The sequence below is a fragment of the Episyrphus balteatus genome, chromosome 1 (assembly GCF_945859705.1).
Source record: "Episyrphus balteatus chromosome 1, idEpiBalt1.1, whole genome shotgun sequence".
In the NCBI taxonomy this organism is placed as follows: domain Eukaryota; kingdom Metazoa; phylum Arthropoda; class Insecta; order Diptera; family Syrphidae; genus Episyrphus; species Episyrphus balteatus.
Window position 1 is genome coordinate 253543 of NC_079134.1, and position 12150 is coordinate 265692.

General features: G+C 29.2%; 1 protein-coding gene across 12 annotated transcripts in view; it reads left to right on the forward strand.

Moving 5' to 3' along the window:
• The window catches only part of LOC129921017 (muscle-specific protein 300 kDa), a 152407-nt gene that overhangs the window by 73710 nt on the left and 66547 nt on the right, over positions 1-12150 (forward strand). For 11 of the 12 annotated variants that reach the window (XM_056002628.1, XM_056002627.1, XM_056002631.1 and 8 more), the window contains 3 exons: positions 8173-9142; positions 9222-9434; positions 9505-9765. In XM_056002628.1, the coding sequence (XP_055858603.1) occupies positions 8173-9142; positions 9222-9434; positions 9505-9765 (1444 nt within the window). Of the gene's footprint in view, positions 1-8172; positions 9143-9221; positions 9435-9504; positions 9766-11581; positions 11885-12150 lie in introns of those variants that run through there. The other variant, XM_056002633.1, reaches the window with a different exon arrangement.

Genomic DNA, 12150 nt, shown 5'->3' on the forward strand with positions numbered 1-12150 from the left:
CATTTTTTTTAAATTTAATTTGTCATGTGGGGGCCCCACAAAATGGTCAGTTTTTCAAAATACTTTGATAACCAAAATCTTAGTACGATTGGATAACTTTAAATGGTGACACCCGAATTCCGAAAATATTGTTCTTGTTGCCACCTCAAAAAATGTTAATATTTATTATATCAATACCTAAGGTGAACAGATGATTCAAGACAATTTTTCCTTTCTATCGAATGTGACGTTTTTCCGAAACTTAAGCGTACCTTTAGAAAAGCTGAAAGTTCCAATATCAATTAATTAATTGATGGAAAATATTTAAAAACGATCTGATGCACCTTAACACTTACTACGATATACCATATACCTAACTATTATTTATCTAACTCCAAATTGTCAATTTCAACATTCTTCATTTTGAATTCATTTTACTTATAGCCAACGCTTTTCTCTTATCAAATCTAAAATTCGTTCCCTATTGAGACGACTTTAGTCAAGGTTTTAAAATAAATCATAAAAAAAAACACGAATGAATTGTGTGCATGACCAACTTAACAGAGACACATCTGGAAATATATGAAAAGACACACAAACTCACATAAATGTTTGTATAACAAATAAAAAATAACCGCAAAAAATATCTAAAATAGAATTCTATTTCAGCAAGTGCAAAACGAACATTCATGTTCATGCACTGTAAATATTTCCATGAAAGAAAAGCCTTAGTTAGTCTTAAGACTGGTATCCAATTTCAAATAAACAACCATATGGTCATCTTCTTGATGAATTATTTACAAATATTTTTGTTTGAAATTAAAATAACAAATTTAGAAATTCTAAAGGCATTTTATACAATCAACGTCAACAACATAAGTTAGATAAAAAAGCAGTATTTCCTTTTTAAGGTCCACAAATATGAGGTCTCAAAGAAAATGAAATCGGGTTTTGGTACATAAAAAATATTTAATGAAACCATTAAAAAGTAGTAAACAAAAACGTAAAATATTGAAAACAAAAATAAACAATAAATTATAGATGATTTATTGACCAATTTGTATTTAAATGGAAAATGCAGAAGATTAGAATTTTTTCGGCTCTTTTGATCACAAAAGATACAAAAACTAAGGTGGTTTACTTACCAGAATATAGCAAAGCATTATAAAGAAACATTTCATATATTTTTATGAACAAAACAATTGTTGACGTAATTAAAATATGACGAATAAATTTTAATTTAAGAAAATAGTTACTAAAAATACACTTAGTTTTTATATGTTTAAAGACGGTATTACATTTTCATATTTATATAAGGTAAATGTGACAAAAAAAAAAACAAATGAGTTCTAAAAGTGAGTAGCAAACGTTATTATTATTAACAAGTTACAGGAAGTTCGTATTACTTTCTTCTTCTTCTTTTGTTCACCCTTGTTGTGATTGCAATGTGATCCTCCTGTAGGGTTCACCAATGGTATAAAACAGATACCCTTATTTTGGTCTTTTAAATAGCCGAAATGTATAACTGAATCTGAATAAATTAAAAAAAGGCATAGAGTAGGAGGTGAAGCATTGTCCATTAAGTTACAATAAACAACTCCATATTAATTCTATATGAAACGATTAAAAAGCGGCAAATGTTATCCCAACAAAAAATCAGCATTTTTTTTAAATTAAAATTTGTTATTTTCACAAAAATCAAAAGTTTACAAAAAAAATATTGTTCCGGGTGGAAACATTGGAAAATACATTTTTAACAAAACTGGTGGAAACATTTTAACTTACTGATTTTGTTTGATTTGTTTCATATTCCTCGGGTTTAAAATTGATTTGGGGTGTTTCGACCCAATTCTCTGGAGCAATAAAATATTGTGTTGCTATCCGAACTACATAAAAATATATACAAAGTTTCAGTTCGGTACGATAATTATAAATGAATCAAAATTTTGTTCCAAGATTTTATTACATTATTCTCAGTTAGTTAGTTACAAGCGAAGCTAATAAAAGCGCATTCAAAAACAAAAGTAAAAAGTATGACTTTTTATACACCTACAGGGTTAAATACGAACAAGTCCTTGGTAGATTTAAAAGAAAAACATACATCAGATTTTAGGTGAGACCATCTGCCATCTCTTAAATTAAAGCAAGTACTCGGCAACCCTCTTCAAACTTATTGTTCAGCTAAAGTGTATGATATTTAACAGATATCCATCGAAGTTTTAACTAAGTCACGCTTTTTGAACTACACTTAGGAGCAAAAAAATGGAATCAAACTTATGCGTTTTTTTTAAACGTTAATTAGCCAGGATGTAATTGACATACATGAATGTTAATTGCACCATTAAAAAGCTTGAAACAAAGGCTTTAAATCAATACTAGGAACTTTAAAACCCGTTCACTTTATAAGGATCCAATCAACATAAATGAAGCATGTAAGCAAAAAAAGACTGAAACTGAAACAGAGAGTATCTGGAAAATTTAACATTTAAAAAAAATTAAGTGCAATTTATTGACAGATAACGTCAATAGTAACGGTAGGAAAAAAAAACTGAAATTGAAGCAGAGAATATCAAGAAAATTTAACATTTAGAAAAAAATGAAGTGCAATTTATTGACAGATAGCTATGATACTATCGTATGCATTTTGAAGTTTTTACCAACAATTAAAAGTAAAAAATTCAAGCTTTTAAATGAGACCATAAAATTTGAAGAAACATTATTTTATCCATTGCAATTTTTGTTTTAAATAAAAATTATCTTTTTTGATTCCGTTTTTTTGCTCTTAAGTGTATACTATAAAAATTGTGGAATTAATCTAAAAAAAGGTTACGTATACGCCATACATCGAACATTTGTAATGAACATAATATTGGCTTTTATTAAAAAGTATGTTAAAACTTGTATTGTTAGTGTAATTTCAGTCATAAAAATAAATTTTTTTGTTAGCATAAATATATAATTTGATGATAAATTATGGAAATATTAAGAGTAACAATTTTATTGTCTCCAAATTGATGAAAGATTTGTCCCACTGTTCGGATAGATCCTATTTGCACCTATGATAAATGCCAGCCATCAAAAAGTTTCCGATTAGAAATGAATTATCAGTGTTTCATTGAAACTTGAAAATTAAAGTAATTGAAAATGGGTTTAAATAAAAAAAAGGCGAATAGGATTTTAAGATTGCTGCATATATTATATCTCACGCAGTGCTTTTGCTTTCGTCGAAAAACATATCTTCCAAACTATGTAATTCTAGCTATTGCAGTCATGATAAATCATATTAGATAATAATAAGATAATTACTTTACAAAAAGGTTAAATTTCTCTAGAGAAAATATTGAAAAGTCTTAAAATGCTGTAAAACTATTAAAGACAATTTTGAACTTAGTATAAACTATTTGCGATTTGGACCAAATGTAGATAGAAATGTTCGTGATTTTTTAAGTAAAGACTTTTACCTACTTCTTAAAAATTATCCGGTATCTAACAAAAATCCCAAAAGGTTGATTTTTGTCTTATAGATTCGTTTGTTGATTTAATTATCTCCACCAACTGAGCTAATTGAAGAAAAAAAACTTAAAACGTGCCTATATTTATTGCATTTTTTTTTATTTTGCATATTTTATTATTACATTTTTATAGGATGCCTTTCTCACATATATTTCTTTATGTAAACATTCCACAACTTTTATTTTTGAATCTCAAATTTTCAACGATCAGTTCATTTGTCATAAAACTATAGGAACTTAAATATAAATAAACAACTAAATTCAATTCAAATTATGTCATTCGTTTCTGTATATAAATGCTTTGGTACACGCTCTGTGATGACTTCATTTTTAAATTTTTTGTCTGAGTGCCTTTCCGCTTTAAGTACTCACACAGACCAAGGTTAATATTTAAATTTGTTTTGATCACTTTAAACAAAAATACAAAAAAAAAAATAAAAAAGTTAATGTCAACAACGTTTTTAGCCGGCTTGGTGAAAATAAACAAAAATTGTGTTTATTTAATTCTATTTGCAGTGCAAAATTAAATTCACAATTTCACATTGAATTTTCTTACTCAAGTACTTTTAGATCTACATATTTGTTTATTTGTAAAAGAAATTTATTTGTATCTTTTACAATAAATTAACAAACTTTTTCAATACCTACTACTCAAGATTAAAAAATAAAAAAAAAAATTAATGCGGTAGATATGACATCAAGTAATTATTTAAAAAAAAAAATTGTTGAGCTTTTGAGATGTAAATAAAAAAAAATATTCAATACATAAACAATCGCTAAGCTCGTTCTCTTAAAAACAATATTTACCCTTACAACTACAACCATTCATAAAAGCTTTGATAAAGAGAACATTCTCTAAAGCTCATTTAAACTCGGCAGAGCCTGTTTAACAATTTGTTGCATTTTTGAACTCACGCTGCTTGAAAAAAATAAATCTATTTTCGATTTTGACAACATGCTTTGCTAAATATAAAAAGCACATGACCATGAGCAGAGTGACCAGACTTTTATAATACGTATAACGATAACGTATAACGATAACTTTTTATTTAGAAAAGAATGATTTACTGTAAGGCTTTTAATCTTTTTTAAGACCGATAAATGAGCAATTCCCCAAGTTAAAATGTATTACATTGATTGCTTTTAATAATTAAAAATCTTTGACAAAGTTGCTATTTTTAATTTCTCTGCACATCCTGATCTTCAATTTCTGGCGATGAAGGAATCTTTTTCACTCCAAACCCCACACTTATGATCCCCACACGATATCGAGATCATAACAGCGCCGAATAAATGTCTCGTCGAGCTGATCCATTTTTTTTTTTTTTTCAAGACTGATATTATATTTAATCAGGCTACTCTAGATAGAACTCTTATTTGGTATTAAATCTCAAAAACGTCTCTAAATTACCCAATTAAGGCATGAATGATGAATGGACATTAACTCAATTTGAAATGATTTTTCAAAGGCCCTTAGTAATACACCCGAATTTAGCGAAAGCTAGAGTTTAACAAAAACTAAAACATGCATCTCACTTCCAAATTAAAAAAGTGTTATATCGATTATAGCGATCAGGAAAAAGAATCAGGAACAATTTTCAAATAGATATTTTGTAATGTTTTCGTTCGATTTGAAACACAAATTCTATACCAATCGATTTATAAATTACTCAAAGAATTTTTTTCGAAAAGAAAATTTACAATGGAACAATTATTTTTTGTTTAAGATTAGATTAAGATTAGGGTGAGAGGCGGGAATAATTCGCCTTATCACTGCGGCCTCTGATGGGCCTATTGTGATTTCCTCTTTTTTAAAGTTCACGTAGAAAACCTGAGTTTAGAACACTTAGTATGTTTTGGGGTAAACTAGCGGCGATGTTTTCCGCTTCGAGATAATACCCTCCGACGTGACGTCGACGTGTATTGATTAAGCAATTACAGTATGTGTTCTACTGTTTCTTCGTTTTCGTTACACATTCTGCAGGTATCGTCTTGTGTAATGCCCATGGTCTTGAGGTGTTTTTTTAACTGAGCAGTGTCCAGTAAGGAAGCCTGTGGTTATGCTAATCTGACTGGTGAGTGTGAGGAGTTGTTTCGTTCTGGCGTGGGAGATGTTTGGTATTATTTTTTGTTTAAATTGTAGGTATTTATTTGTTTTCCTGATACAAATTCATTTTTCGTGCCAGCTGATTCACATTTGAAACAAAATGAAACAAATCGTTCCCCTGAAGTGTTTAAAATTTTTCCTATTCCACTGCATACGAAAAATTTTTTGTGCGTATTTAAATCAGGAAAAGAAGAGAGTAGGTAGATTATGTGTGTGTCAACTGACGTAAGTTTTCCTGATCGCTATAAACGAGCATCAGGAAAATATATTCAATTTCATACTGTTTCTCTTTTCCTGATGCATTTTCCTGATCGCTATAAACGTCGCCTAAGATTTATAGCATAACTTCTAACTCCGATATTTCATTTTAAAAAATTTATAATAAAAGGAAATGTGAAAAACTCCAAAAATATTTAACTAACTTCATGAAATAAAGAAAATTTGTATTTCTTTGAATAATTACAGTCAAAAAAAATTTAAATTTTAGAAATAAAAAGAAACCAAGTTATCTCTTTCTTGAAATCAGATAGAGCAATGTCAGCTTGTATCTAAGTTAAAATAATCTTCTATTCATATGGAGAAAGTTGAAAACACAATTATTTTTGACTGTACATTGAGTAAGGCTATCCAATTGTTAGAAATTGTTAACAAGCTTATCACATACAAAAATTATATTAACTGTTTCTATATATATTTTTCAAACCGAACATCCGATCTTTCTACTTTGGTCACATTACTTATGACGTCACTGAAAAAAAATTGTGCTCTATTGGACTCTGTTCTCTTTATCGCTTTCAATACCTCTCACTGTCAGTTCTAGAGACACGACGATGACGATATAAGAGGCTTATCGTTGAAATTCCGATAACGATTTCGCACTTACACCACAATAATAATGACTAAATTTGTATTTAGGATATGTCTGCTGTCTGCTTTAGTGACTTCTTCTTTCTAGAATTCAACTTGAATCTTATTATTGCGGTGCCATGGCATTTCTACTTTATTATTGTATATTATATACATTTTTGCCTTTAGTGTGTCGCAGTCACACAACTTTTTTTTTTTTTTTTGGGTTGGCCTTCTTATTTCAGAGGCAGCAAACTTTTGGGCAATTCAGAAAAATCGACCAAAGAAGTTCTCAGTTTAAATTATAATTTAGCTATAAGCGGACGTGATAGACTGGATGGCTGGAAATCATTATTTTAATAAAATAATAATTATTATTAAAGTCAAAGCAGAGCGCATTGCAAGATAAGGATAATAATTACTACTACAACTACTATAAGTGGACTATCATAAAGGATCAAATACGTTTAGAAGAAAATAAACGAATAAACGACGTTTATTTGATATGATTACTGGCATATTTATTTTTAAAGGTTACACAAACGACAGTCAGTACTAGCGAAAGGTTTGTGTTTTGCCGGTTTTTATTGAATATTATTTTTTCATTTGATTTTTGTTTTTTTCTTTGGAACTTCATTTTGTTTTCGATTCGATTAAATCATCGGTTATAATACTCATTCAAGGTCGTTAAGTATTTAAATAAATTCCTTTCCTTCGGTTTTGTGTATTAAGAAAATAAATTTATTATTCATCGCCTATCGACAAGTTTTCAAAAAAAAATAGTATATTCGCTGGTCCATTTAAATAAAACGAAGAATAACTAAAGAGAACGTTGTAATGTTTAAAAATATAAAAACACATTAGCATTTTGCGTAGTTTTATATTTTTATTTTCTTGATTTTATTATTTTTATCCAAGAAGAACAATTTAGTGGAATTTGTTGTTCCTATTGTTTGAACCAAAAATTGGCATTTATCCAAGCAGGCAGGCTCTAACCATGTCAATCGGGAAGTTAGAAAAGACATAATGAGATCACTACATAAAGATTGCACTATCGATATCGTAACGTAATTTATAAGCACCGCCGCTGGCGCTGCGAGTATGAAAATAAAGTCAAGATAAGATAATGTTTTGCCCTAAGCGACCGACATACCAAAATACTAGCAAATAAATTCGAAAACAAAAAGTTAACTCGAGTGCATTTCTGACTTATCTCGATAGGTCTACCTGAAGGCTCCTTCCTCTTCAATAGGATTTTTAAACTATCAATCAAATTCCAATGTTTACCTATTTGTTTTTTTATTTTTTTGTTAAATTATAAAAAATATTTTTTTTTTTTAAGAGAGAATTTATTATTTATACGCCAAAGTCTGTACATGCACATGTCTTGAAATATATTTCAAGGCAAGGGACCTATACCAACCTAAAAAAATATACACAAATGCGAGTATGGAAACAAGAACCGTTTAGACAAAAATAAATTTCCTTGTGGCAAAAAAAATATACAAAATGGTGAAACACTTCGCACGGTTGCGAGAAAATATTAAATTTAGAGCTTTTTTGAGATTTTTTCGTTGATCTCGGGTACGCCGTAGAAAAGGCGGAATATGATTTTAGTTGAGATTTTTCTCTTACCCTGTCTAGGATTTAATTTGTTTTGTTGTGCGTTTATATAAATATTTTAAAATTTTTGAAGGTCTATAACATATACATATTATTTTTTTATAGATTGAACGACGACCTTAAAGATAAAGACCGAAAGGTAAGCAAGGATTTAGAAGAAATTGAAAATATCTTCCAACGTATATCCGCATTGCAAGATAAATTTAATACGCTTTTGGAAAAAATAAGCGAAATACACGTATTTGATGCGAATGTCAATAAAATCGAAGAAGATTTGAATAAACTTCAAACCACAGTCAATCAAACTATTGAAGAAGCAAAGACTTTGATTAAATCCACACAAGAAAAGTATTTGAAGCAACAGAATTTAATTCCAGCGGATATAGCGCAAGAATTTACTGCTTTGGAATTGCTCTCTGAGAGAGTACAAGGTGATATGGATACAAAACAAAGAGAATTTAAACGTGCAAAAACCGTACGCACGGAATATTTGACCGGTGTCGATGAAATACAAACATGGTTGCAAAAAGCTGAAGTTCAAATACAAGATCGTACTCTAGAACCAGCTAAGCTAAAAGAAGTCCTTCACAGAATTAACCAAGAAATTGGTGGAATTTATGAGAAATTTAATTTGGTCAAGAATAATGGAATTGCAATTATTGATAATTGTCGAAATAGCGAAGAAAAGATATTGGTTCAAAATACCATTGATCAACTTGCCCAGCAATTGGGACAAGTGAGGTCGTGGTTAGATGAAAAGAAACAACAAGTTGGTGACAGCTTGGACGCATGGACTAGGTTTATGAATTTGTATCAAATTGTGATGACATGGGTGGCTGAAAAGAGGGCATTCCTTGAGGAACCACTGGATTTGAAAACCCTGCACGAAACACGACAGAAATTGAATGATTACTCTAATGCCTGCAAAAGTATTAAACCCATTGTTAAACATTTGAGCGAAATGGACAAGGAATTGGAACATATTGGCGAAGTGACATCGATCGGCGATCTCAAGGCTAAACTGGAAGAAGCAGAAGAAGCCAAAGTTGGAGTTGAAGCAATTTTACTTGAAAGGGTAATGAATGAGAAAAACACACAAACAAAAAGAATGAAATCGATATTTCATCTTTTTATTTAAATTTTTTTCTATTTAGAATGCATTATTACAAGAAACTAGCGAAGAATGGGATCAATGTGAGCGTAAAATCAAGGATATTCGTAATTGGATTGAGAAGACAAAAACATCGCTCGAATCAACCCAACAAAAGAAAAAACCGCTGAGAGATCAGCTAGGCTTTTGTGAAAAGACTGTAGCCGACATAAATGTGCAAAAGACAAAACTGAGACTATCTATTGAAAAACTTGAAGTAAATTCATCAAAATTGAAGGATTTGTTTTGAAGATATATGGATTTCTTTGTTTATTTTTTTGATTTAGGTCCATTTCCGTTCTGGTATTGGTGGTGATCCCCGACTAAGCGAAAATGTTGATGACCTATTGCGTACGCTTTCTGAGCTGAATGATTTGGTGAAAACCAAGTCAACTAGCCTAGAAGAAACGCTAAGTCAAATTGACATCTATCAACACCAGATGCAGTCGCTAAGACAAAAAATCATTCAAGAAGAACAACAACTTCGTCTGGTCATGGCGCCAACATATTTGCCCCATGATCGTGAACAGGCGTTAGTTGAACAACAGGTACGTACCCTTAGAAAAAATAAGTATATACATTTTGATATTAGATAGGGACAATATTTTTTTCTCTTTTATCAGATAGTTAAACAAAGAGATTTTAAAAAATTCTGATAGATCAATATAAATTTTTGTGGCTAACTTTTTAAGGGAAATGTGTATCTTTAGACAGCAAAATTTAGGCAAATGCAAACTATGATGATCAGATTTTCAGTTCGTTATGTGTTTTCATTCTTTTCTGTTGCCCATACATATTTTGTCTCATGCGTGCACTCAAAAATGTCAAATCCATTTCATCCATTTGTACCTATATATCTGTATGGCACGATTGTTTTTTTTTTTTTTGATCATATAATAACTGTCACGTGTTTTCGAAAAAATTAAATATCCGAATTCTTGAAAATATCTTTTCGATAAATCTTTTTGAAACAATTATTAAAAAAACGCGCAGAAAACACTAAGTGTGACGTCATCGTTATTCTATTTTAAGAAATAAATGTATCTTTCCAAAAAGCACACACAATCTTCGGTGAGTCATAACATCATAGTCGTATCGTAGACGAATACAAACATACAAACAATAATTAAAAATTACACATACCTATTTTATTGTTGGGAACAAAAATGTTTGTTTCTAGTGAAAAGGAAATGACTATATTTATAGATACAATGCACGCATAGAAGAAACAGTCAATTGTTTCTTACTGATGGTTCCTATGCTGAAATTAATATGAAAACACCCACACATTTGGCAGTAATTATTATTATTATAAAATTCGGTGGTGTTCGAACTGACATCATTTATTTGGTAATCGTTACCAATATCTCCCATAGTTTCATTGAATTATTATTATGTTATTGTCTGTCAGGTGTCAGTAATATTCAGAACACATATAATTGAGATACAAAATTTAGATACATATAAAAAGAATTTTTATTGAATTACACAGAGGCTATAATAAATTTATATAAATAAAAAGAAGAAATGATGTGTGTGAGATCTCACAGAAAAGACACGTTTTTGATTGCAATCACCATGTTTGTTTACATTTACTCGTAATATTTTGTTAAATAGCACATCTTCGCGTGAAACTATTTTGAAACTTTTGAATTGTAGTTTGCTAACATGGTGATGGGTACTCTGTAGATATAGATATTAATTCTATTCTTTCACATCACATTTAATCATATTTCATCCCATCATCATCTTTAAAGATCACCAAAAATACACACATATTGATATAGCTTTTTTGATCAATTTTTATACTTTTATTATTAATAAAAAAAGTTTGATTTGGTTTGTTTAATTTAATTTATCAGTATTTTTTATAAAATTTAATTTTCTCTCATTTACTTCATAATATTATATTTATTTTATTTACCTTTATTCTTTTCCTCTTTTATTTTCATTTTAATTATTCTGGTGTTGTTGCTCTTCTTTTAAAAAAATAAAACAAACCGAAACGTACAAAATATTCATTGAATATACACAAAAAAAAACTCTATACAAAAAAAAACACCCTGCTCTGCTTTTTGTTTTGATATTTAACAACCAAAATAAAAATGTTTTTATAATCAACAACTAACATTGTCTAACATTAATATTAATGTCAATCCCATTAATATAAAAAAATTGTTTGTATGTGCCTAATACTTGTATCCTTTTCAATAATTTATCCTCTTTTTAACATTTTTTGCAATTTTTACATTAAAAACAAAAAAATATGACTTCTTCTCTGGTATCTGGGTGCTTATTGCCAAAAACATATACTGTTTGTCTTTAAAAAAAAATTAAAATAAAAAAATTCATTGCTTGAAAAAGGCATGTCGGGAACGCGTCAAGAACCTTCATTCTAAAATAACTGCCCGCAATGAGCGCATCAAATTACTCATAAATCGAGGTACCCCGGACGATGCAATCTTAAATAGTTAATCATAGTTTTTAAACCTTAATTAAAATTACTATTTACATATCATTATAAATGTACTTAAAAATATTCAAAAATATAAAAAAAAAACAAGACTAGGCACTATATTTGGAATGTTTATCTCCCAAACAATTCCTAAAGAAAGTAAACAAATAAAATTTTACTAGAACATAAATAAAAAAATAATTTAAAATAAATTTAACTCTTCTATGTCATTGAATTAAGTTAAAAAAAAAAATAAAATAAATATGAGGAAACACATGAGAAATAGATCTTTAATTATTATTTTTGATAGCTTAGATCGATTGACAGGATTTCAGGAAAAAAGAAAGTAGGATTTTAGGAAAGATACAATTTTAGGGTAAATTATTTTCAAATTGTTCTTTAAAAATTTTTGAATTTTGACGAATCTTATACTAAAACCTATTTGGCACATCTCTTCAATTCCATTTTCCACGTGCAG